The sequence below is a fragment of the Argentina anserina genome, chromosome 2 (genome assembly GCF_933775445.1).
Source record: "Argentina anserina chromosome 2, drPotAnse1.1, whole genome shotgun sequence".
Taxonomy (NCBI): domain Eukaryota; kingdom Viridiplantae; phylum Streptophyta; class Magnoliopsida; order Rosales; family Rosaceae; genus Argentina; species Argentina anserina.
Genome location: NC_065873.1, coordinates 27,334,317 through 27,361,861, shown reverse-complemented (window position 1 = coordinate 27,361,861; position 27,545 = coordinate 27,334,317). Strand labels below are relative to the sequence as shown.

General features: G+C 38.4%; 3 protein-coding genes across 3 annotated transcripts; 2 read left to right on the top strand and 1 right to left on the bottom strand.

The window, feature by feature from the left end:
* The first annotated feature begins 15,294 nt into the window (after nt 1–15,294).
* Nucleotides 15,295–18,409, top strand: LOC126783307 (carotenoid cleavage dioxygenase 8 homolog B, chloroplastic). Its single transcript, XM_050508753.1, has 5 exons — nt 15,295–15,643; nt 16,486–17,229; nt 17,349–17,545; nt 17,647–17,836; nt 17,941–18,409. The coding sequence occupies exons 1-5, from the start codon at nt 15,338–15,340 to the stop codon at nt 18,187–18,189; spliced, it is 1,686 nt and encodes a 561-aa protein (XP_050364710.1). The 5' UTR covers nt 15,295–15,337; the 3' UTR covers nt 18,190–18,409.
* Nucleotides 18,410–19,069: 660 nt separating this feature from the next.
* On the bottom strand, nt 19,070–20,983 carry LOC126783706 (probable transcriptional regulatory protein At2g25830). The gene is given in 9 exon segments (XM_050509221.1): nt 19,070–19,137; nt 19,140–19,161; nt 19,221–19,341; nt 19,786–19,946; nt 19,948–20,067; nt 20,168–20,324; nt 20,415–20,476; nt 20,588–20,673; nt 20,824–20,983. Coding segments are annotated over 9 exon segments (888 nt in total). The 5' UTR covers nt 20,915–20,983.
* Nucleotides 20,984–22,971: 1,988 nt separating this feature from the next.
* On the top strand, nt 22,972–27,442 carry LOC126783040 (protein unc-13 homolog). Its single transcript, XM_050508420.1, has 5 exons — nt 22,972–23,563; nt 23,836–24,702; nt 24,893–25,348; nt 25,780–25,969; nt 26,057–27,442. Exons 1-5 carry the CDS (start codon nt 23,021–23,023, stop codon nt 26,989–26,991), a joined length of 2,991 nt encoding a protein of 996 aa, XP_050364377.1. The 5' UTR covers nt 22,972–23,020; the 3' UTR covers nt 26,992–27,442.
* Nucleotides 27,443–27,545: the final 103 nt, after the last annotated feature.

Here is a 27,545-nt window from a genome sequence, read left to right as displayed (position 1 = left end):
ATTATAATTATATGATATGCAATGTATCTCCATGTAATACACTCTATATTCCACTGGTTTTAAATATGGTGATGTTTTCACAAATTCAAATTGAATTAAGACTTGAAAGATAAGGGGGAGTGACAAAGCTATAATATGTTTTGCGAGATGGCCTTAGCTTCGGTCGAGATGCCCCGTCCACAGCCCGGGATTACCCCTAATGACACTAAAAAGTATTTGAGCACTAATCTCAGCCCCTAGGCCCAAGTAGCCCTCTCGGCAGACCCTGGCAGGCCTTTACATGGCCCCCTGTAGGCTCCTCGCCAGTCCCCGCAACACCTAGTAGCCCCCTTGCACGGCCCCATTACGAACTCCAAGCAATTTTAGCTATAATGTTTTTAGTATGCATAGGTAACACCGACCTTGTATTTGCATCTATGGTGTATATGCATGATATTAACATGTCAAAGTCATTCATGAATGACGCTTGAGGGTCCAAAACCCTTAAGTAACGGTAGGCGGCCATTCAGGATTATTTTAGTGCACTTGCCCAACTTTATATTGTGATTTTTATGTCTTAACATAAGTCCACTTATCTATATATTCTTGTTTATGAATATGTTCAAGAGATATTGAGTGCATAGCTAGAAGAACTTCAAAACTATTAATGAATTTACTATTTTAATCTATTGTGACTACGATGACTAAATCATCACATAGAATCAAGAGCAATTTTAAGGCTCAAGTTTAAATGACTTATGGCGTTATGATTCAAGTCACATGCTTTTATGCATCAAGAGAACAATTAAACCTATAAATTGGTTTTGTTATAGTAATTGTCTACGTTGATGAATTCACAACGAAACCATGAATAAAAATTGGTGAGACGATAAACTACTTGAAGACAATACTTACACCAACGTGTACCTAGAAACTCATTATGAAATAGTTCTTATGTATTGTTTCTAATGAGGGCACATCTCATGAGTTGATATAGTGTGAATTGTATTCTTTCACGTTACTATGATTCAGAATAATGAATCGGTGACTTGTATAGGCTATTCTTTTAAGCAAATATGTTATAGGGATCAATATAATTTCTCCAACATAATGGAGATGTAATCTATGCGTTAACAAGTACATAAGCCCAATAATCATTCATTGACTATGTTTAATATCCAAGTCTGATTTTTAGCAAAGTTTAGAAGTAACACTATCATACGTTAAAGAGAATGAGATATAAGATGTAAGCCTAGATTGGCTGATCATGATTCACTTTGAGGCTAAAATATATTGTGGTGATATATATATACATATATATATATATATATATATCATGGTTAAACTCAAACCATAACATTTAGATGTTATGGAGCACCTAAAACAATGACAAAAAGTTAAAACAAAAACCTACAATTTCAGGATTTCCATATTGCAGACTAGTTATTGTGTTAACGGATTATGTTAATGATTTATCGTCCACATATTTTTGTGTCAAATTACGCCTCCACAAGCTCATAATGATTGGTTATTTGATGTTGAATTTTATCTTTGAATAAGACATGAACTTTCACCTCAATCCGTTTACATAACGACTTTAACATGCGATCTCGTTTAGTCACTTTTAATGAGCTAGTCTTCCCGTCATTAGAGGGAGAGAAGAACAAGATTGTTCAAATGAAATGACTTGGTTTTCTCGTGGTTTGTCCCACTGTGCCTCATCATGTTCCTAATAGTCCCATAAATTGAAGTGACGAGATCAGATATCTATTATATTGGGTGAATTATAGCTGGTTTAGCAAAATAGGACGGACTTGTCCAGAATTTGCAACTGATTCAACTTCTACTGAGCTTTGTGATCATCTCATAATGAATTAAGTTATGTACCATATATCTCTGGAATGCCATGGGTGTCTATTTTCCAGAACCGTTTATGGTTTGTTTATACCAATTGTATTGAAGACGTTATGACTGTTTAAGTGCCTGAAGGTCATTCTACGCGTGAATTTGATTTTCATTGCAAATTCTTGTTTTGAGTTGTTATGTAATTCTTTTTATTTTGATCCAAGTATAGATAAGTATACATGTTTGATTTAAGAATGTTTGGCGAAATTTGGTATTCAAATCATTGACCCATTGCCACTTTTGAAGAATGTGAAGAGCGTTCGTATACGTTATCTATCTAAACTCTAAGATTGAGTTACCGATTTGGAAAAGTTGTTTTACATACTTCAGGGGGAGTCTCTACCACATGTTATCTTCAACTGTAGTTGGTGTGTTGTGCTCTTTTCTCATTCGACTAACGTTTTAATTTTACATAAGAGGTTTTTGTTTTACTTGGTAAAGTTTTAGCAAGGCAACAATTTATGGACAATGTCATATTAGGATCGCGATACAAGGGGGAATGTGTATGAGAATTACTTTCTGTAATATTCCGGTGTATCTTGTCTTAATAAGTATAAGTTAATCTATATAAAGAATGATATATAATCTCTGATTCTACGAGATACTCAATGTAATGTCTATATAAAAGTCTACTTATTAATGAATAACGATGATGTTTCTCCTTATTCTAATGCGTATTACATTTTTCTGTAACAATTTTCACAATTTAGCTCAAGAAACACGAAAAGTTCAATCTTTGCTAAAATCCCCATTATTTCTTGACCTTATTTTTTGGGCAACTAGAGTTAGAAAAAGAGGAGTGGTTGCTTAACATGCTAGAGCTTGGAAATTGGGTTGAGGTGGGTGGAGAGTCTGGAGACCATAGAGGTCTTAGAACAGAGAGAGAGAGAGAGAGAGAGAGAGAGAGAGAGAGAGAGAGAGAGAGAGAGAGAGAGGAGAGAGAGAGGAGAGAGAGAGAGAGAGAGAGAGAGAGAGAGAGAGAGAGAGAGAGAGAGAGAGAGAGAGAGAGAGAGAGAGAGTATGGCTGTGCATTTGGATCGGGTCCAAACATAACCGATCTGATTTGAGCCAAATAAGGCGGGTCGAGTCGAGTTTATTTTAGAATAAATGGTTTTTATTTAGGACCTGAACTGATTACGAAAATTCAGATACGAATCGGAGGAACGGAGTATTGTTAGATTTATATTAGAATGATATGAACCGTTAGATTATTAGGGTAATTTTTGTGATCGGATATTTAGAATCAAACTTGTCATTCCACTTACAAATCTGTTAGTGTCTTTGATTTGGTGCGAGAAGCTTTAATTAAAAGAACTACGAATTTTATTGGGTTTTGTCATTTGTTTTTATTTTGAAATTGAATATTGGTTTAATTATTTAAGACTTTATATATTATATTGTGAGATAATTTATAATTTGGTTGATTTCTCTTGTTTATTGATAGAGTTATATAATTATATATTGCATCAAAGACTTCAATATATTACGTAGATTACATATTCATTTTAAAACTGAATAAAACCGAGAACCGAACCGATTCATGTTAGATCCGGATCCACTTGGGTCTTATCTTGAAAAATACAAAATCCAAACCGAATAATGAACAATGGTCGAATCTCGGGTTCATCTAAAAAGAATTAATTAACACCCGAACACAGCCTTAAGAAATAGTAGTTAAAGACCTAAAGTTGAAGGCTTGAGAATTTATTTTCGATGGGGGAGAGCTGGGTTTCCTAGGAACTAAGAGAGGGAGGTTTTCTGGGAATTAAGAGAGAGAGCAGAGAGAATGAGAGAAGAAAGAAGACATTTTGTGAGCCATTGGATGAACACGTCACTATCATCGAAATGTCAGGAAAAAAAATCAGAAGAGGATCTGGATCCGCAGATTAATTAAAACTCCTAGAAATTTCGAGCTTTTTTGAAGTATTTTTTCACAAATATCAAATCGATCTGCAGTGTGTACTTTTCTGGGGAGAAAAAAAAAACCAACATTACTGGAGTATATTTTCGTACTGAACATTCTTTAGAGTTGTAAATCCAATTACGCGCATCACCCAGGATGTTAGATAGTACAGCATACACAATGTTCTCCTCTTCAATTCTAGCTTCGTGGCTGTGCAAAGCCGAAGTGCAATTGTGATATATAATCAAGTACGTAGGCCGGGAGAAGCATTTATATCGATCAGGTCATACAGATATGCTGGCGTCGCTGCGTCGCATTTCTGCATTTATACAGGTTCCCTACCCACCGTACCCTGCTTTTTTCGCTTCTATATCAGAATTTAAGGCCAATGACAACAGAGCGTCACACTGCTTTTCTGGTTTTCCACAGAGCGAGGTTTAATGTGGCTTCTGTATGTCTGTTTAAAACTTTAAATCTTCTGCGTATAAACAAAAGTTTATTTAGCAACGGCTAGGCCCCGTGACCATATCTAATACCATGCCATGATAGATCTCAGATAAAGGAAAATCTAGCAAGAGCGGTACTGGAATTGTCGAATCTGAGAAAAACATCGGGAATGGAAACGGAAAACAATGATAACAAGCATATAAGAAAATAAAACAAAGAGCTTCTTTTTGGTCGGACGATCGATACAAGACGTACGGCCGGAGATAATCTCATTAAACTTGCAAGTTGTTCCAGTCACAATCAAAACATATATGATCTTTCTGTCATGGACATCAATTATTTACTAGCTAGTGAAGGTTTGCGGAGGATTAAATATCATATCTTCATAAACTACTCATTAGAAAAACATTATCATGATTACTGTGTCATTAATTTGTAGCTTTCTACAGAGATCAATGAGCAAATCCGTCGGATTCGATTTAGACCGAGTTCAAGAAAATTAAGCGATCGCGAGAAGTAAAATACTTTTACTCATCCCGTGATTCCCATCATTCAACTTGGTAATGCATTAATGTCGCAGCTTTCAACACGTAGGACCTTATATATATGGGTTTTTAGAATTTTCATTCTGAAATTATATAATGAAGTTTTAACTTTAATATATTTTTCGGTCAAATTTTTTCATCACAAATTATTCAATATTTATGTATGTTATTCAAAACCATCTCTGTAAAATTGCATCTAATTCGATAATCATTAAATTATTAAAATTAAATTAAATTAATAAATAAATAAAATTTATTTAATATAAACCGTTTATAAAAATTTCAATTTTAAAAATTTAAATCGTTCATATATATCTGACTTTACCGCCAAAGGCGTTAGGGAGCAAAATCGATAATTCATATTAATTAGTTGAAAGCAGGACAATTCCATTGGGGCCGATTTGAAAATGCAATTATGGTCCCCACTCTCTCTCTCTGAAGGCAGAATTAGAAAGTGACACCTTACCACCTTCAGACCTCCTCTATAGTGAAAGACTGAAAGCTGAGTCTTGCATTAAACTGTAGTCTTATCTATCCACAACTTGTTTTCTATTAATTTTACGTTAGCAAATTATCGATTTGTAGTCAAAATCCAATTGAAATAACATATATGTACGCACTTGTTTTGTATAATGATTAAATGGCGGGTGGTTTATATACAGTATAAGAGAAAAAAAAATTATGGGACATTCGATCATTTACTCTAGTTAGCTAATTGTACAATGAATGTAGTAATTTGGGTCAATATCATGTGGCCTGTGTTCATGCTTCATCAAATGTACTCAAGACAAAAAAAATTATATATTTTTTCTTTGGCGATTTGGATCATAAGCAAGTCAAAGTCCCCTAAAATGGAGAAAAGGGCGCTCCATTCCTTTAAACACAAGTTTAGAAGCATCAATTATCGTTTTAGATGCATGAACAACAAATGTGAAGTCCATTGATCAATTACATTAATTAGTAATTCATATGTTTTAGAAATATAATGTACCAATCTTATTTTAAAGTAAGGGTGAAGCCATAATTTTATAATGTGTTGGGTTAGAAAAAATAATTATGATTATTTATGAGTTATATATAGAAATTTGAGATGAGATAATATTTAAAATTATTATTTTTTACATTAAAATTTAACTAGAAATACAAATTCAGTTAGAAATTAATTTTTTACTTAAAGTTGCAGTGCCTTGTATTTTCTGAAGATTATACAGTACGGTGTGTTATAGTCTGTTACGACTTCGATCGAAAGTGAAATTACCCCGGGAAAAACTTGCGTACAAACTAGTATGTACGCGTGCGTCCAAACTCTCGTTTATTTGCACACTTTGCGAATATAAATACATGATTTTAACCGTTCAAAAGTTTAGTTTATTACTAAAGATTATTTCTGTAAAATATCAACATAAACAAAAATCGTCTTCATAGTCGATTGCATCAAACAAATTGACGGTTGATCATGAGACTACTAACTTTCACCATAACCGTTCATTTGTTTGATGCAATCGACTATGAAGACGATTTGTGTTTATGTTGATCTTTTACAGAAATGATCTTTAGTAATAAACTAAATCTTTGAACGGTTAAAATCATGTATTTATATTCGCAAAGTGTGCAAATAAACGAGAATTTGGACGCACGCGTACATACTAGTTTGTACGCAAGTTTTTTCCAATTAATCCAACTAGCTGGTATGTATTCCCCGCGATCGCAACTATTCCTAGCTACTCAAAATAGACGCGCGAGCTAGTCTCAATTGTAACAGGACCCCTACCGTCGTTAATATATTGAATAATAAGTGGACCCAGCCCAAGAAAACAAACTTTGATATGATACTTTAAGCTAAACAGAATCAAGTACCTCGATATCTCTCTGATGGTCTATGTCGAGCACAGGCCGTGGAACTCGAGACTTCAAGAGGCGTTTTAACCTTTCGATCGGAGGAGTCGCATCGTCTGTTACTATGCACCGCCTCCAGTGACGTGACGTGTCTGCTCACCGATGGGACGTCCGTACATTGTGGTCCAAAACGGGACATAGGAGAGGAGGATGCGGACGGTCGACTTTGCGGCGTTTGACACCACCACCGACCGGCAAATGCTTGCTCTGAGCAACCATCTCTGCTACGTCAACGACACCTGCACGTGATGTCTCATTACCGGGGCACGTGACAATAATACATCTCGATCAATACCGTGGGTGATATCAATTATGTAGTACTTGTTGTAAACTTGTATGACAACTGCTTCTGGAGTTTGGACGCATGCAGTACTGCTTGCCCTTCAAAACCCTACTCAGTTACTGTTGATGACGGCATTAACACGAACTTCTTAGCGGTATAAGTTTGTCAATGTTTGTTCGATTGTTTAGAACGACGGATATGAATTTTTGGGGGCTTTATACGTATGCCCAGAGGCGTTGTAGGATAAAATCATTCATGTCCAACCTTTTTAATTTTATTTCGTGCATTGTCTCTGTGTCAGGGCCAGCTTTGTGTGCAAGAAGACTCAAGGCGAAAAAATTTGAGGCCACAAAATAAATGCTTGAAAAAAATCATAATTGTTCATAGTTTCATTGTTGAAAGTTAAAACATGGATAATTGTAAAATTTGTATAAATAACGATAAAACAAATTCATTATTCTAAACATATAAATGACTCCGAAATTTTACATTTTCAACTAATTACGATAATTAAATCTTGTCTTAACTAATATAGAGAAGAAAAAAACAAAACAAAAAAATAGAAAACACAAAATAAAAAGCTTCAAAAATCTTAATCAACAAACAACTTGTAACAAGCAGTATACCGCGGATATTTCTCTCTCCCTCTCCAAAACACTCTCGTGTGCTAGGGTTAGGTTTTTAGAGAAAACTCATATGTGTGACGCCGATCTCGCTATGGCTGCGTCTGTAGCTTCAATGGCTGCGCGCTTGGCTTCCAGGCTCTCGTTGTCCAACCATGATGATGGGATCGTTGATCACGGAAACCTCAAACAGAAGAAGGGAGGTTTTGTGGCTCATAGGGTTTACCTAGTTGGCAAGTTAAAAACGACTAGGGTAGCATCTTTCGATCAATTTGCTGTGTTGTGCGGTCGATGTGGAAGTCGAACATGCCGGTGGAAGTGCAGGCAAGGGAGGATAGATATTTGTTCACCTTCAGGACCACGAATGACAAAGATTGAGTGAAGAAAGGAGAGCCATGGGCGTTTCAGCGTGCCATGATCCTCAATTCCTCATTAATGACTGTGATGACTTCTCAGATCTGATGGCAGTTCTTCTCGATTTCGTTTGGAACTCGGCGGCATCGCGAGAAGGAAACCTCATATGGAGGGAAGCACAGTCGGCACGATCATGCCCTATACGTGGTGAATTTGACCCCAACAAAGCTAAGGTTAAATGCCACTTCGATGGGTAAGATTATGCTCTGTTCACCGGTGAAGCGTGGCTAGCTGCGTAGTCAGAGGAACAAGAAAGGGAAGGCGGCGGCCCGACGGCTCAACTTGGATTTGGATGCGGAGTTGGGGATGACTCCTGGCAGAGCAGCTGAGCGCACAAGTGGACACATGCCAGGTCAGTGAGCTCGGTTTTGGAGTAGACTCGGGGCAGGCGGTGGAGGCCCAAGCCCCTGAGGAGGTTGAAGTAATTGAAGGATGATTTCCTAGCCTAGCCAGGAAAGATCCTCTCTTGTATTTTTCTTTTGACTTCATTAACATTGAGAGTACGCAAATTGATGTCTTGGGTTTGATCTGTTAGTGTGTTTTTGTCGTTAGTTTTGACATAAGGGAGTTACTGTGCTTGTGCTTTGCATTAGTTTTTCTGTTTTTTCTTCGGATCTTTTCAGGCGTTGATTTTTATAATAAGCACGTTTTTGCGCTTTTATTTGTTTTCTTAGTTGTTAGCGTGTATAAGAGATGACCTGTTATATCTTGTATTTGATCATTATGGTCGTGGAAGGGCTTTGCCCAATGAAGTTATTCATTCCCTTAAAAAAAACTTCAAAAATCTTACATCTGATTTCTTAGATTGAGAAAGAAAAACCATAAATTGAGAAGGTTATTATGCCTCAAAATGATTGTAGGAAAAAATTGTAATAAGAAAAAAAGAGTTATAATCAGTGCCAATTGCATAACTCATGCATTGTAATAAAAATTGAGATATATAATTAGTGACTATTGCATGATTCATACATAATTAAGAAAAAATTTCTTTTTAATTATTTTTTTAAATGCATGCATACAAATTTTTTTGTTGAGCCTCAAAAACTTGAGGCCCTACACTGGTGCCTAATATGTCTTGCCCAGGGCCGGCAGTGCTCTGTGTATATGCTCATTGTAATATTATTTCATTGTCGATGAAGTTTATCGCGATGAATTTTTGGAACAAAAAAATAAATAAAAGAAAGAAAGAAAACACGTACGAAAGGACGGGAAAGACGACCTCTAAAGACTGAACCCTAGAGCAATGAATTGAAGCATAAATATAAATGTAGCATCCATTTAGGAAAGGAAACATTACCCATCAGATGAAAAGACAATGGACAATGTCCCATCTCTTTCTATCCTTTGGACTGTTATCGTAGGTCAGATAACTTAAAGTGAACGACTGGTGCTTGTGTAGACTAGCTAGAAAGCAATCGATCAGAAATGCATGTTAATTATCGATCTACACCTGGAAGCCCCGGAAGAGATACGCATATTGGGGATTTCATCCAAGTTTTTCTAGACATTCATGGGGTATTGTCAATTCTCTACCAGAAGAAAACCCTAGCTCTTCGTTATCAATGGTCTCATATACTAATGGGGTATATATAACACATGCACAAGGCTGGCTAGGTAGAGAGAGAGAAATTACACCCATGTGAGTTTCTGCAAGTAACGAACCTAAGGTATATCGATTTACTAGCTCTGTATCCCATCAAACAAATTGAATCAACCAGGCTCGATCTACAGGTTTATCTATCACTGTACTACCCTTGCTTTTTCACCATAAACCTCCAAAGCCTTGGAAACACTACATGCAGGAACTCCATTAATTATCACATAGAAGTAGTGACAAAGTTCATTAAGAAGGCTCTGAATCTGTTTTCTTTTCTCCCAATTATACGTTTCCTCAGATATGTTAATTACTCCACGTATAGTCGCCTCGATCTCATACAATTATGAAGCTTGTGCCCTTATTGTGTGTGTTTGTCAGCAAGGAACTTTCTGCAGTGGCCTTCTGGGTACAGGTAGCAGTAGTACTATTACTTCCTTCTGGTGAGAATGCAGAGTCAAATGGATTGATCGATATGGATCAACAACACAGATACGAACATGTTTATGGCAAGCCACAGCCACAGACTAGCCTATAAAATATCAAAGACAACTGGCATGGAAATTGAACTGTAAAAAACAGGTAGCGTTTGCACTTCTGGTTTAGTTTTGTTGTAGCTAAGATAATGGCCTCGCCCCTTTCCTGGCGAAAAAGCTTCTAGTATTTGTTCAACGAAAGTAGAGGGTCTGGCCCATTGTTTATAAGATCTGAAGGTATTTGCATTTGCCCATTCTCCACTGCTCAATACAGTTGGCTTATCAATCACTAATCTGATGCTAACATTTTTGGGCCGAGTGTATCGATTATAAAAAAAAAAAAGGGTTTGAATCGGGTCGATCATCCCGTAAAGGCGTAAACACAAATTCGATTGTTTGGGTTAGTCATGAAAGATGATGAGGCCAGTGTTTTAAATGGCTGACCTTCACGTATTTTTCTTGTTATTTTGAGGCGATGAAAGTGCACTATACGATCGAAGAAGGTGCAATACTGTATGAGCTAGCTAGCTAGGCATTTCACTCGAAGAACTCGTAGTGAGGTTATTTACGTATATGGCTGAACATTTGGTCTGGATTTTGCTCAAACCAGCTCACTTTAATCTGGTAGAGATCCTTAATTGATAATTCCCTCCCCATGTATGTTATTGTTTTTGTAATCGACCTTCAAAACCAAGTACCAATTGGTATTTCGTCTCCCACGTACTCTGTATCTTGGACGTTGAAATAAAACTTTACGTCCATTTTCAATCTTCTAATCACTTTCAGCATGGACTGTTTTTTCTTTTATTTTTAAAGGCGCCGCTTAGTTACAAAAGATTAAGCATATATATGTATAAGTTTTGACGATGATTAGATAAGATTTCAAACTCTAATCTATTTTCTAACCTTGTAAATTTGGTACAGCATGATTGTATTTTTCAATAAGTGACATATTTCACCGAGTAATATGCTCTTAGGAGGAAGCATGCATAGGTATAGGTACATAGATGAACTGATAAAACTGACCAATCCGTTGCATAAATATATGTGGTTGAGTTCATTTGTTGGTTTAAATAATGCAAGCAAGATTCGCGTGTTCAATTTAAGCTGCTCGACAAGCAAATGATGATACGTCATTAGTGATCGATTAACTTCTTATAGATCACTATCTAGCTCGAACCAAATGTCCGACTGCGTAGTTTAACAAATATATTATGCGTGTGCATGCCAATATTAAACTTGGATAAATAGAGTTTTCGATGTCCTAAATGTTTCATGAATAAGTAACGTACGTGTTTTAAATATGAAACTATAATATATATATATATATATATATGTATATATTGTATTCGATTATATTCAATTAGTTATTTTTTGGTATATAAAGTTTTTTTTTAATCAAAGAGGTCAAAAACTTTATTGAGAATCAAAAGGATTATATAATAGAATTGTCAGCTGCTATAGCAGCCAAAGCAAACGAAGGAACAGAAGAAGAATATGTCTCTACAGATAGAGATTTCGAATAAGCAGCCAGAGAATGAGCTGCCCCATTAGCACTACGCTGGACATAGACTATACGAATAGCATTAGGCTAAAGCAACAACCTTATATCCTCCCCAACATCGAGCAATTTGAAGCCTTGTTGCTATTAAGTTGGTACCCATAACTTGGGCATCCATCTCAACAATAACAGGCATAGGGTCATGAGCAATCAAAATAGAAATAGCATGTTGACAGGCAAGTACCTCAGCATACTCAGCCGAGTGGCTCGCAAGAGGTCTTCCACCACCGCCAAGAAAACTCCCAACCGATTCCCTGATCACAAAACCTGACGCTCCTTTCTTTGAAACATTGTCAAACAAGCCATCCGCATTAACTTTAACAATTCCAGAAGAGGGGGGCTTCCATCGAGCCACAGTTCAAACCCTATCACTGCAAGAACCAGCCTTTTCTTTAATCAAACAAAAGTTTGTTAGTCGGGCCATACTAGAAATAACAGCATTCATAACAGAGACATTTTGTCTCATCCCAAACTCTGTTATTTCGATCCTTCCAGATCCCCAAAGTAAGTAGACCAATTCCCCTAGAGCAGAAGAGGATGGTCTAACAGTACAAGCTTCAATCCACAGTAGCAACTCCATAATAACCATATCTGAAGTAAAACATATCCGTGCTAAGGTGAGATTAGTGCATAAGACTTCCCTAGGGGCAATCTCGACATAAATGAAGAGTAGACTCATTTTCCACAGAACGCAAAGGAATGAAAGGATACAATATCGACTCCACCTCAACATGTTTAGCTTCAAGACGAGCACGAGAGGGTAAAATGTTATGGCAAACCCTCCAAATGTTAACCTTTGCCGCATTTGGAACAGTAAGCCTCCAAATTTTTCTCCAAAAATCCATCCCCACTGAGGTAATGATAGTTCTTTTTTTTTTTTGGTCAAAAGAGGTAATGATAGTTCTATATGTTTATTAATGTATGTCCCATACCTTAGGAGTGGTCATCAATTTGGAAGAGAACCCTTTGCTGGGAGTGGCTACTGGCTAGGTAATGTGTATAAAGATGCTTATATAGAAGTGTATGATATGTTTGATGATATAAATTGTACGTAATTACATCTCAATTATATGTCATTAATTCCAACCTTCAAGCAAAATATAAACAGAGATCTATCTGATCGATGATAAACAAAATACTTAATAACGGGATTTGAGCAAGATATAATTCTTTAAGGCGTAAGATTCAGGTCCTAATGATTATAGCTACCATTACCAAAATATGACTATTGTATATAAGAGCATCTACACGTTAAAAGTTCCTAATGAAATCATAGAATGAACTTCATGATTAGTGCTTTTGTAAAGTTGTGGAGTATAAATGGATTCTCGTTCCACTAATGCTGAATCAAGCAAATGAAATCAGCTTGCTTTATTGACTTGAATTAGCTTTGGAAGTTAGAATAAGATTACAAAAACCAAATGCTGGCCTTGGCTAATTAATTAGCGACTAATTGATATGATTTGAACAGCTGAGACGTCAGTTTGCATCATCAGCACCGGCCACACACCCAGATTTTCAAATTCAATTTTAATGTGTATATGGGATGTGTTTGGTTTTGGACCATCCACCGACAAGTTTAATTAAAATTAAAATGAAGGAAGGTGTTGCTTGTATGGGGAAACCCTAATTTTGTCCGCCACATTCGAGCTATTAGGTCATTCTCTGATTGAAAATCCGTGGGAATCATTAAGGGCATGAAGAGACGCAAGCAATTACAAGGGTCTTGAATTCTCTAAACAACTGGTAGTTGTACTCCTCCAATGCCAAACCAGACATGACTTTGAATGAAGGCACTTAATTAATTTGAACAAGTGGGTCATTAAGTAGTTTTAGAATTAACAGACCTAAGCTTCCATCATTTCAAACGTAGCTTCTATTAACTTGATCACTGTTTTTTTAAGATATATAGATTGAAATGCTTCATTAAAGTTCACCTTCATTTGTTTGTTTAATAAGTAATAAATCGATCACCACGCCCGACTAGGAGATTGAGAATCTCAAACTCTTCGTAAAATGCTTTTTAAAACCCTAACTGGCTAACTATGTGTATGGTTCATATGACAAATCGAACTTTGCAGCATCATTTTATGCAGGAGGCCAGGAGGGTGGAATTCTGTTGAATCTGCCCCATGAGTGGGGCAAATTTGAGAAATTTTTGGCATCAAACAAATTGGGTCAGAGCCCATGTCAAGAATAACCAAAAATAAAGGAAACAACTTGAGGCTCCCACTTTCCCAAATGGGTATGGACTATGTAGATGAGTGGGGGTACATTAGAAATGTAGCTGGTGAAATCATGAAAAATGGTGGATTCTTCATGGAAAACATCATTATTTGCTCATGAACGCAATTTCTCCAACAAAGTAAAAGCTTCAATTTGTCTGAGCTCCCCACTTTCGACGGCCATATATTCCATCATCACCGATAGCACCAATTGTTCCAAATTTCGCTCGTCATTTCATGAAACCTACATTGATAAATATGACTATAAATTTTGTCATCATTTTCGTAAAAACAAATAATTATTTAAGTAATTATAATTTTAATATTAGTAATTACTTCACTTATAACATTTTACAAGATTTTTAACAAATTGTTGTAATGACGGTAATTTTATTTAATTATATGTAAATGTGTAAAATAAATATAATTATTTTATTATCAATATCGTAATTTAATTCAATAAAATTGTTGTCATTGTTGTCATTTCATTTGTAGTTTTACTTTTCCGTTATTTCCAATTGTGAACCCAGCTAGTTTTCTCTGAATTAAAAGATTCAAAACTGATGCAATATATCAGTGGACAGGGAGCTTTCCGAACCATAACATGGATGGATTGATAGCTATATATGTGGCATTGGTAATCTTAACACAACTGAGAGAGAAGTACGTAACAGCAGCTTGAATTTGATTTCGAAAGCGAAATTTTTTTTTGCATTGATTCCAACTTAATTTGTTTGATGCTAATCAAGAAATATACGTGATGAATTACACACTAAAATTGTAGATGAACCGATCGACTAATATATGTATATATATATATATACATATACGATCATCAGTTTATCATTCTAACGTTTGATCGATCGAGGAGATTTTATGTATTACAGTAAAATACATAAGTAGTTTCACCAAATATGACGACACTTTATTGGCAGCATTCGACTGTATTTGTACGTACGTCCAGGAATACTTATCATTGGATGCCTTATTATGCAATGACAAAGATCGATTTGGAACAATTAGATGCCTTATTGGTCCATATGAAATGGATCTAAGCAGGTTCTTGCGTACTTACTCGTAGATCATACATCAATAATTAAATAGAATCAATAAATCCTAGTTACCGCATCACAAGTTTGTGTTCTACCCTAAGCATTATGTGTGCCTCATATGTGAAACCGAGAAATCGCACTAGACTAAATTACACACACACATATGCGACACATGGATGTGTGTCTGTATGTACGTATTCATAGAAATATGTCGCCTAGTGAAAGGGAATTCCACCAATTAAGATTCCAACATGTAATCAAACACAATATAGCTTATCATAGTTTCTTTCAGTAGTACCAGCTGCCTATTCATCAGGATCTTCCTATAAATACAAGACGGCACCTCTTCACTCTTCAACCTTTGCTAATCAATATCTTTCAAGCTAGCTAGTACGTTGTGCAAGTTTATATCTTCTTAGCTTGACAGACTATATATGGCTTCATTAGGATTCTCTGTAGGAAGTGGAAACTCGTGTTTGCTGCCGAGAGCAGCAGCTTCAGATCGCTCCAATCCTAAAAGTAGCAGATATGGATTTAATCCCTTAATGAAGGAGGCTAATAGCAGGAAGCACTTGACGTCTACAAACGTCGCAAGCCCTCCATTGCCGGCTGTTGCAGCTCCTTTTCTACCGCCGAGTAAGGAAAGTGATGACCGAGGAAGCCACGTAGCTTGGACCAGTGTGCGGCAGGAAAGATGGGAAGGAGAGCTGCATGTACAAGGAGAAATACCACTGTGGCTGGTACGTGATTCCTTCATTTCTAAATTTATGTCCATATCAATATAAGCTTGCATGACAGATTCTTGAGTTCAAATAAGAACTCAAACGCGCGCGGTATACAATTCTCAAGAGATGTATACTGATGTCGCAACTCGTAAACAATCACTGTTCTCGAGTTTTCGAATTGAATTCAGTTGTGAAGAATTAGAGCGTTCAACTCAAAAAAAAAAATTATAAGAGAAGTTAAGTAAGGAGTGCACTTCTCTTTGCTAAATAATTATATAATCTTAACTCTGATCGGCTAGCTCATTCACAAATCACTAAGAATTACTCAAACCCTAGCTAGCAAGAGAGTGATGGCAAGATTAGGCCACCATCTTTTACAACTCAGTTGTGCTGTAAGCCTGTAAATTGCAGGAAGTAGGCATAGAAGAGCCTGAAGTATACTAAGAAGATGATCCCTCTTTAGTCTTGTTTTATTCAGAAGAAATAGTCCCTAGCCTTTGATTTCTTTCGTAATCTTCAAAACTTATTGCTAAGTGAGAGGGCCTACCACCAGGTGTTTGTCTGAATGACGTTGTGTTATTCTAGTAGTACTACTAATTGCATTTCCGAAAAAAAAATTATATTCCTCCTCTAAGTATCTTTAAATGTTTAACTAGAAAAATTATTCAACTTTTGCCTTGTTCTTTCTCCTTGCTCTTAGTACCTCCTAGTATTTATATGCCTTAGCCGATTACGTATAACGGTCTCATTCCAAATTGGTAGAAGTATGCTATTTTTCTGTAAAAGAATTATACCAATGAATTACTTTATAATTAGATGATAGCATGATACTTATTTATTACTTGGTTCTCATGCAGAAAGGAACGTACCTAAGAAATGGTCCGGGACTTTGGCACATTGAGGATTACAACTTCCGTCACCTCTTTGACGGCTACGCAATGCTAGCCAAGCTCCACTTTGAAAACGGCCGTTTGATCGCCGGTCACCGGCAAATTGAATCTGATGCTTACAAAGCTGCAATGAAGAGCAAAAAGTTATGCTACCGTGAGTTCTCAGAAGTTCCTAAACCGGATAATTTCCTATCTTACATTGGTGAGTTGGCCAACCTATTCTCCGGTGCATCCCTAACTGATAATGCAAACACCGGTGTGGTTCACCTCGGAGATGGGCGGGTGGTGTGCCTCACTGAGACCCAAAAAGGGTCCATAGTGATTGACCCCGACACTTTGGACACAATAGGAAAGTTCGAGTACACTGACTCGTTGGGAGGTTTGATCCACTCAGCACATCCTATTGTGACTGAGTCCGAGTTCCTGACTTTATTGCCTGATCTGATCAACCCGGGTTACTTGGCGGTGAAGATGGAGCCTGGTACGAACGAAAGGAAGGTGATCGGGAGGGTAGATTGCAGCCAAGGTCCGGCGCCAGGGTGGGTTCATAGCTTTCCGGTGACCGAGCACTATATAATTGTGCCCGAAATGCCATTGAGATATTGTGCAGGGAATTTGCTCAGGGCCGAACCAACACCATTGTACAAGTTTGAGTGGCATCCTGAGTCCAAGGCCTATATGCACGCAATGTGTAAAGCTAGTGGTAAAATTGTAAGTCAATCTCCTATGTGATGCTCTCTCTTCGATATAGAATAATATGTCACTGAGTTTAGTTTTTTTTTTTCTTTTTTCCTTTGGTTATTTACGCTTATTATAATTTTGTTATGAAGGTTGCGAGTGTGGAAGTGCCGTTGTATGTTACATTCCATTTCATTAATGCATATGAAGAGACAGATGAAGATGGGAGGGTGACAGCGCTCATTGCAGATTGTTGCGAGCACAACGCTGATGTCACAATCCTGGATAAGCTTAGGATACAGAATCTGCGTTCATATACTGGGGAAGACGATGTGTTACCAGATGCTAGGTACGTAAAACTATAATGTTTTGTTGTTAAGTCTCTTAATGTATTCGAGATGTTGTGGTGTTAGAATGTTATCGATTTATATCGAGGACTTATCAATGCAGGGTTGGAAGGTTTAGAATACCATTCGATGGGAGTGCATATGGAGAACTAGATGCAGCGCTAGACCCAAATGAACATGGTAAAGGGATGGACATGTGCAGCATAAACCCCGCATTCTTGGGTAAGAAGTATAGATATGCCTATGCTTGTGGGGCTGAGCGCCCTTGCAACTTCCCCAACACCCTCACAAAGGTAAATTACTACTGCATGCACTAGTTACTTCTATTTTCCAGATGCTATCTCTGGTTGGTATTCAGATTCTTACAGAAGTTAATGTTTTGTCCAAACGATGGCAGATTGATTTGGTGGAGAAGAAAGCTAAGAATTGGTACGAAGAGGGCGCCGTGCCATCCGAACCATACTTTGTGGCTCGACCTGGCGCAACCGAAGAAGATGACGGTGTGGTGATCTCGATGATCAGTCAGAAAGACGGAGGTGGTTATGCATTGGTATTAGATGGAACCACGTTTGAAGAGATTGCTAGAGCCAAGTTCCCTTATGGCCTTCCGTACGGGCTTCATGGATGCTGGGTTCCGAAGAAATGAAGTAAAATCAACTGCTTAAGGTTTTTACCAGTATGTTACGTAAGTATAAATTATAGTATTTGTTATGATGTACATAAGCAATTACATAAGCTTCTTTGCAGCGTGAGAAGTAATCTTCATATCTATTATTTGTAATTTTGTAGTGTGCAAGTCTTTCGATTATTTGTAAACTGCAGTTTACATACAAAGCTTATCAATAGACTTTCCTTTGTTCGCCAACTTAAACTTGTATGAAAGATCCCATTATGAAAGATCCATACATATGAGGCTACTGACGACCAGAAGCATCCAAATTAAAACTTTATTGCTTCACAATGAATAAGAAAAATGCTGGAAAAAATAAAAATCCCTTGCTCATCTGCTCTCCTACAAAATAGGACATACACTAGCATAGTACCAAGACGAGAGTAACACACTAACACGTACACTAACGCCAAGAGTTTCAATTAGACTCCTTTTAAAAGGTAAAAAGAACTAGTCTGCTACCTTGTTGGCTTTTCCAGAAAAGTTTATTGAAATCGATGATGCCGCACCTCTCGGCTCCATATCCAACTCTCTGCTTCTTAAATTTAAGTCTCTTCTTACTGACGCTATCCCAAAATAGTTTGAAGCTCGCCGGAAGTGATAATTTCATGATAGCAGCAAAACAAAGAAAGTAGTAGGGTGAATAAGATTTGAGTTATAAAAGGAATACATCAATTCGAAGGATTGAACTTGGAAATACAGATAATTGATTGGGCTCACCAAAATAGGACTGATTTGCCTATTAGGGAGTCTTGGTTTCGCCAAGAAGGTGGTCGACGACGGTGTAAAAATGCAAAAAAAAAAAAGAAAGGGAAAACTTAGATTATGTCTAAATGTATTATGATAGGGGCTTTAATCATTTCTGGTCTGTATAAACGGCATCAACATCATCAAGTTCAAGTTAATTGGCCATGAGTTCCTTATCAAATCCACAGCCTCGTCATCTACCTGAATCAGACCGCCACCAGAAACTCAACTCTTATAATAATAATCGTATAAAGACACACCTCAATGGGACTTACTGGAAGTAGCTCAGAACCATTATCTGTCTCAAAATTGATTCCTTCTTCACGCAACTTTGAAAGTATTGCTGAGTAGTTATCTGAGTCACTCACGATCTTATAATAGCTATGAAAAGCCAAATAAATAAAAAAATTAGAACTTTGTTTCACCAGAATACAAGGTCAAGCTCCAACTGAATCTACTATGGCTTTAAATTTTACAGGAGTTGATGAAGTCCAAGCAAGTCTCCAGATTCCACTCAGCCAGAACTGAGTATGAATGTATGATCCACAGTAGAAGCTGTGTTTAGCAGAAAATGTAAGCGTACTCAAATTCTAATGTGTCAAGACTCAAGAGTCCAGACCCTCACCCTCACCCATCCCCATCTATAGATATCATGTGAGGTATAATCACAACAGGAGTGTTTGAGTCCCTGAGTTCCCAAGAACTCCTTTCCTTTCATAGTGTAAGTCAATTTAGCAGAATAATGCGTTTGAAAACTGGAGAAAAAGAAAATAACAGCACAAAGATTAATAACTGGAGAATTGCAGCCACTGACGAATATATTACCTTTCTGATTGATCTTCCTCGGTATCATCTTCATACACTGGCAGTTCAATAACATCCTCAGCACCAGCATATAAAGCAATGGAGAGGAGGTGATCTTTGTCAGTATCTGAAGCTTTTATGTTTACGACGCGAGCACGCCTGAAGTTGAACAGAACAGAACAGATCCTGATCAGCCATCTTCCCACCACAGTTCTTCACAACCTCTCTAATCTTTGCCACAGATCGGGCTATTTTATCTGTCAATACCTCTACTACCATGCTAGCTCCACCAAAACCATATACCTGGTACAAAACATTTCATTACTGAACTACATACTATACGAGGTAAGCATCAACCTGACAAGTTAAACAAAGCTTACTGGCAAAACAGGAAGTGACCAACCTCATATACTTTCTCAATGTACTCTTCTTGTCCCTTCTCAGCTGCTTTCTTAATGTTGCGATCCAAGATTTCCTTGGGTACATCAAGCTCCTTGGCTTTCTCCAATATAGTCGCCAGAGCTGTATTCGACAAAGGATTCGGACCACCCTTCCTCAAACTGCATAACCCTTTCAGAACAACAAAGATCACAACAACGCAGCACCAATACAAATTAATAAAACGAGAACATAAAACTCGACTGACATACGCAGACACGAGTTCCTTCCCAATCTTCGAGTACAGCTTCATCTTCTTTGCGTCTTGCACCCCCTGCATTTCCACATTACCCACTTTACGAAAAGGCCGAAAAAACTCACACAGGCATTTCATCGACCAGGTAGCGTGCATGAAAATCAAAACAAAAACCAATCAAATAGGAACCTTTCGGCCGGCGATTTTGCTGGAACGTCTGCCCATGAAGAGAGGAGAGACGGTCCGAATGGTTCTTCTTCTGCCGGGGCAGCCTCCTATAGGTGTCGAGATGAAGATGAAGATGATAAGTTTCTGCTCAGAAAATTAGTCCCTGGAACACAAAGTAAGCTCCAGCTTCACTTTCGACAGAGATATCAGAACGGAAAAATTGCACAGAAATCAAATGGTGGAAGATGAGTACATACTGGCTGAGGAGTTGGGGCATTTGGAGGAGACACCGGTGGTGAATCTATGGAGGATTGATCCGACGGCTCTGATTGTACAAGATGAACCCATTTTGGTTATGATTTTGATGAATTCCAATGCGAACTAGGAGAGGCTGCCGCTGCTTTCGTCGTTGAGTTCACTGACGGATGAACCTGCGCGCAAAATTGAACTCCTTTTTGGGCCCTGGACCAGACAATTGATGGGCCACGGAAACTTAGAAATGGTTTTCCTGTGTCCAACAGGAAAATTGCGTGTTTTTTTTTTCTCGGGTTACAAAATTGAGTGTTCTTGAATTCAGATATCTCATTTATAAATCCATCAGCACTTCGGAGTCGCCTTCTACAACAACGTCTAAATTGATTGGATAACACTGGATGTAAACCGTATCAAAGAGCAGTTGATCCAATTGCTTTACTAATAAAAAGTATCAGATTTCCACAATAGACTCGAACAAGCCCGATCGTAACGACGCCACTCCTAAGAGGTTGATCAAATTAATAAGATATGGTACCGAAAAATTAATAATGAACCCTCTCACGAAAGTTTGCATGGGAATTAGTCAATAAGATATGGTCTTTGTGATTATTATTTAAATTTGTGAGGAATATGATATGATATATTGTCAAATCCTGAAAACCATGTGGCCTCCTGTCGTCATCTAGTAACCAACTCTACCCTTTCACCAAACTTTTCTATTAATTCATCGACCAACTGTCCTGTAATCTCCATTGCTTTGACAACAATAAAAATCAATAATCAATGATGGTGTACGATATTATAATCCGATAGTATATTTGCATATGGTATTCTGATACAAATCCGTATGTATATGTATGCATTCTTTTGTCGATCTCCTTAATTATTTTAAACCAGTCTCGTTCACACATTAATTACTGACCATGAATTCATGTTAAACCACCATTTGATGTAAATTCAAGGGTGAAGAATTTTTTTTTTTTAAATTGAGTTAGTTTGTTTTCAACCATTAGATTTACATCAAATCGTGGTTGAACATGAATTCCACTTTCAGTATACCGGGTTGCATTTTAAACAGATAATTAGTTTTGTCTCCTTAATTATCTTCTAAACATATAATTAGTTAGCTTAATCATAGATAGAAGGCGAGGGCCCAGGATCAGGGGGATTCGCATTCCCCGCGGTTCGTATCCAACCTTTTGCCTCCAAGTTCCAGCTGTCATGCAACTTTATAAGTTACACGTCCAGGAGGGAATGTTGGTATCTCACGCGCCGCGTCCGTCTTGAACCTGCTGCCCTCCGCGCTATTGTTTTCAATCCACATGATGTTCCGGAAAGGAAGTAAAGCATGTGAGGGAGGTCGATCAGAGATTTAGAACCATCTAAATTCTATTATTTGCGCACAAAAGTTTACCGACGCTGCGACACGTGTTCGTTTCTGACTTCGCTTGTTAATTACGCGTAACGGAGCATGTCTGCAGTGAAAATGGTATACATAGTGTAAAAAATTGCAACATTGATATGTGCACTTCATAACTCGCTTCTGACACTCTTGTTAAAATATCCGATTAAGCTTCAAACAATTTATTTCATCTTTATTTTGAAGGAGGGAAATTTTCAAATTTGAACCTTACAACTTTACAAGTATCGGAAATGTAACTACGTACTCATAAACCTATGTGTATGGATCACCATTTCAAAACAACCCTAATCTTGTTATCTATAATCCCAAATTCAAAAAATTTGTTTTTCCGTTTCTTACATAATGTTTTTCTTGTATAGATTTGACACTTTCCCATTCACAAGTCCTCAACCATATAGTAAACTCTGCCATCTCTTTCTTTCTCCTCGTAATATAGAGATTGGCTGGTATGTCTTATTCAAAATTTGACATTAACCTACAACCAAAACCAATAGCCATGGTAGATAGGTACAATAACAACTAGTTAACAAAAATTAAACTTTAAACAACTACTTAATATAACTCATTCCACCTGGTCCCCATGATTAAATTGGTCACTTATTCACTAAACCATGTTCTTCTTCTTCTTCTCCTTCCATTCACCCCAAAAAGTAAAAAAAAAAAAAACATTTTCTCTCTCCTTTCTCTTTCACTATTTGTTTAGCTTTTGAGTGTATGAATGTATTAAGCTGCAGCTCTAGTCTGCTAAGCTCTCTCTTTCTCTCTCTTCTTCTGCAATGGCTCATCTTTTCAGAGAGCTCTCACTGGGCCATTCTAAGAGAGGGTCCCACTCCTCCTCCTCCACCACCACCACCACGGCACTGACGATACCGGCAAAGCCAACCGCCATGGCCGCCGATCTTCCGTCCCCATTGGGCCAGCTCTCGGCCCAGCTCACCGATTCGGAGCTCCGCCTCACGGCCTACGAGATCTTCGTCGCCGCCTGCCGCACCTCCACCGGGAAAGCCCTCACGTTCGTCTCCTCCGAGTCGCCGACGCAGCAGCAGCACAGCAACGGCGCCGTCGGCTCGCCGAATGGCTCACCGGCGCTGCAGAGATCGCTCACCTCCGCCGCGGCGAGTAAGATGAAGAAGGCATTGGGCCTCAAATCGCCGGGCTCTTCCGGTTCGAAGAAGAGCCCCGGGTCCGGGTCAGGGTCGGGGCCCGGTAGGCCTAAGCGGGCTATGACGGTTGGGGAGCTGATGAGGATCCAAATGGGGATATCTGAAGCTATGGACTCCAGAGTCAAGAGAGCTCTGCTTCGAATTTCAGCTGGACAGGTCAGCTCAATTATCACTCTCATTTTCTCTGTTTTTATTAAGTAATTTGAATTTGAATACTGAGTTGGTCAAATTTGGAATTACAATCCATTTTTGGAAGAGTAATGGCTTGTTTACTAAATGTGGTTCGATCTGATGATGAAATGTTCTTATTAAATGAATTACAGTTACTTCAGAGCATATTTGTGTCTTTATAGGAGCCTAAATGTTCTAGTTAGCATATTTCTGATATAGTAAGTGATAGTCATCTGTTTTGATGTGCTTATTTACAGGTTGGAAGGCGAATTGAGTCGGTTGTGGTTCCACTGGAGCTGTTACAGCAGCTCAAGTCATCTGATTTTACTGACCCGCAAGAACACGAGGAATGGCGGAAAAGAACCCTTAGAATTCTCGAGGCTGGTCTGCTTTTGCATCCCTTTGTGCCACTGGACAAGTCCAATAGCGCTGCGCAGCGGCTACGGCAGATTATCCATGGAGCATTGGACAGGCCATTTGAAACGGGTAGAAATAATGAGTCCATGCAGGTTCTTCGTAGTGCTGTTACAGCTCTGGCTTCCAGGTCATCGGATGGCTTATATGATACGTCCCACTGGGCAGATGGGTTACCGTTGAATCTCCGCATTTATGAAATGCTTCTCCAAGCCGTGTTTGATAATCAAGATGAGACATCTGTGATAGAGGAAGTGGACGAGCTAATGGAGCATATAAAGAAGACCTGGTCCATCCTTGGACTTAACCAGATGCTCCACAACCTTTGCTTTACGTGGGTTTTGTTTAACCGTTTTGTCGCTACTGGCCAAGTTGAATTAGACCTATTGTATGCTGCTGATACGCAGTTAGCGGAGGTTGCTAAAGACGCAAAGGCAACAAAGGATCCCGAATACTGCAAGATCTTGAGTTCCACATTGACTTCGATATTGGGTTGGGCAGAAAAGAGACTCCTAGCCTATCATGACACTTTTGATAGCAGTAATATCGATACCATGCAGGCAATTGTTTCTCTGGGAGTAGTTGCAGCTAAGATACTTGTTGAAGACATATCAAATGAGTACCGCAGGAGGAGAAAAAATGAAGCTGATGTTGCTCGCAACAGGATTGACACTTATATCAGATCATCATTACGCACTGCTTTTGCTCAGGTAAGTTATATGCCAATTCTGGAAGGTGTAATATGATTAAAAAAATGCCTGACGACATACCAAGTTTCCTTTACGGCCAAGTTTTTGCTTCATAACTTTGTCTGACATGTTTTGCTTGCATATTCAGTGTTTTTTTTAATCTATTTATTTAGATGTATGACCTGCCATATGTTTGGTAAACTGTACACAGAGAATGGAGCAGGCAGATTCTAGCAGGAGAGCATCACGAGGCCAGGCAGATTCTCTTCCTGTTCTGGCCATCCTTGCAAAGGATGTTGGTGAGCTGGCAATTAAGGAGAAGCAGTTATTCAGTCCAATACTAAAGATATGGCATCCTTTTGCTGCCGGTGTAGCTGTGGCAACTCTTCATGCTTGCTATGCAAATGAAATAAAACAGTTCATATCGGGTATAGCAGAGTTGACGCCAGATGCTGTTCAGGTTTTGAGAGCTGCAGATAAGCTGGAGAAAGATCTTGTGCTCATAGCAGTTGAGGATTCTGTGGATAGTGATGATGGTGGCAAGGCAATTATTCGTGAGATGCCTCCTTATGAGGCTGAAGCTGCAATTGCAAATCTGGTTAAAGTGTGGATCAAGACAAGAGTGGACAGACTTAAAGAATGGATTGATAGGAACCTGCAACAAGAGGTATGCAGTAACTCTGAATTGAATTCATTTGTTGGTCTTATATCCGGGCAAAAGAGGACAAAGTTCTGTTGTAAGGGCATGGCTGCACATTGTTCATGCCACTCATGGCCTACACAAAATCTACACCCCGAGTCCCATTATTGCACTTGATTCCCACAGAAAAATCTAAACCCATGGCTGTACATTGTGTCTGTTTCCTGAATTTTATCTGTATGTTGTATTTTGTTCTGTTTTTCCTTCTATAACCCACAGCATGAACTTTATTTGGTGTTTTGTCTTGGCTTGATCATTCTTATCATCTTAATCCCAAGTAGATGGATGAAATCCTCCCTGCAGATTTTTTTATTGGTGATATGGAAGGTCGTCATTAATAACTTACCATTTAACTTAATCTTATGTAGTAGAGCTAACATTGTTCATTGATGTTACAGGAATGGAATCCACCAGCAAGTGAAGATGGATATGCTCCATCTGCTGTTGAAGTTCTGCGAACTTTTGATGAGACTCTGGTTGCATTCTTTCAGCTACCAATACCAATGCATCCTGCATTGCTTCCTGATTTGATGACAGGCCTTGATAGATCTCTTCAATATTATGTGACCAAAGCAAAGTCTGGATGTGGTAAGTAATATTGTAACTCCTTATATTTTATAAATTAAGTAAGGTATGTTCATTTCGTGATAAGCAGTTTTTTCTTCTGATCTGCAGGATCACATAACACATTTGTTCCCACTATGCCTGCATTAACCAGATGCACTATGGAATCAAAGTTCCAAGGTTTTGGCAAAAAGAAAGAAAAATCGCCAACTTCTCTGAAGAGGAACTCTCAGGTTGCAACAGTCAACGGGGATAACTCCTTTGGGATACCACAGTTGCTTTGTCGCATCAACACATTGCAAAGAATCCGGAGTGAATTGGAAGTTTTGGAGAAACGGATTGTTACGCATCTGAGAAATTCTGAATCTGCTCATGTAGAGGACTTTTCAAATGGTCTGGGAAAGAAGTTTGAGCTTTCACCTGCGGCTTGTGTGGAGGTTATCACTCAACTTTGTGAGGCAGTAGCTTATAAAATGGTCTTCCATGACCTCAGTCATGTTCTTTGGGATGGTTTGTATGTTGGAGAACCATCATCTTCTAGAATAGAGCCTTTCCTTGACGAGCTGGAGAAGAACTTACTTATCATATCAAACACGGTTCATGAAAGAGTACGCACACGCATTATTACTGACATAATGAGAGCTTCTTTTGATGGGTTCTTGCTGGTTTTGCTTGCTGGAGGCCCTTCTCGTGCATTCTCCCGGAAGGATTCTCAAATAATAGAAGACGACTTCAAGTCCCTTAAAGATCTGTTCTGGGCGAATGGGGACGGCTTGCCTTCTGAATTGATAGATAAGTTTACAACTACAGTGAGAGGTGTACTTCCTCTTTTCAGAACCGATACTGAGAGCCTCATTGAACGATTTAGACGCGTGACCTTGGAGTCATATGGCTCTTCTGCCAGGTCCAGACTCCCTTTACCTCCTACTACTGGGCAGTGGAATCCGACTGAACCAAATACGCTCCTCCGTGTTTTGTGCTATAGAAATGATGAAGCAGCTTCCAAGTTTCTTAAGAAGACTTACAATCTGCCCAAGAAACTGTAAACCTAACTTGCAGCATGGTGCATTACAGGAAGAGACTACTGAGCCATGGCTTTCCTGGGTGTTCTCTTGCAGAAGATTCCTGGAGATTTGGACAGTGCTTGTATTTAGTGTATTTATCGAAGATCACCCTGGTGAGATGCTTGTCAATTCATTCACTTGTGGGCAGGAAGGGAAGGCATTTGCCATTGGAAGTGGTCAGTGATCATGTATAGTACATTGTGAAAGGACTTGGTTAATCCAGCGGGGACTCAAAAGGTTGGAGCAGACGAAACTAGAGGTCGCCAGACTTCTACTGTTCTACACTTTCCGTTGAGGAATGATGGGTAGTTTTGTATCCTTATTTTGCATTTAGCGGCTATATGACCTCATTGATGCTATTCTTTTACATTCTCTACTGCACAGCCAATTTGTTAGGTGAGAGTATTCAATTACATTTGTTTAGTTGTTGGTACACCTATATGGTATCATTACATTTGATCCTACTACTATATCACAGAAGCAATACTACCAATGTAATAGGTTCACTGCGATCTAATAACTCAGTTATAATGGCA

Excerpts from the sequence above, each read along its gene's own strand:
- LOC126783040 (XM_050508420.1), top strand. The coding sequence starts at position 23,021 with ATGGCTCATCTTTTCAGAGAGCTCTCACTGGGCCATTCTAAGAGAGGG. Across the intron at positions 23,564-23,835 it reads TTCGAATTTCAGCTGGACAG|GTTGGAAGGCGAATTGAGTC; the intron begins GTCAGCTCAATT and ends GCTTATTTACAG. Across the intron at positions 25,349-25,779 it reads ATAGGAACCTGCAACAAGAG|GAATGGAATCCACCAGCAAG; the intron begins GTATGCAGTAAC and ends TTGATGTTACAG.
- LOC126783307 (XM_050508753.1), top strand. The coding sequence starts at position 15,338 with ATGGCTTCATTAGGATTCTCTGTAGGAAGTGGAAACTCGTGTTTGCTG. Across the intron at positions 15,644-16,485 it reads GAGAAATACCACTGTGGCTG|AAAGGAACGTACCTAAGAAA; the intron begins GTACGTGATTCC and ends GTTCTCATGCAG. Across the intron at positions 17,546-17,646 it reads GATGTGTTACCAGATGCTAG|GGTTGGAAGGTTTAGAATAC; the intron begins GTACGTAAAACT and ends TTATCAATGCAG.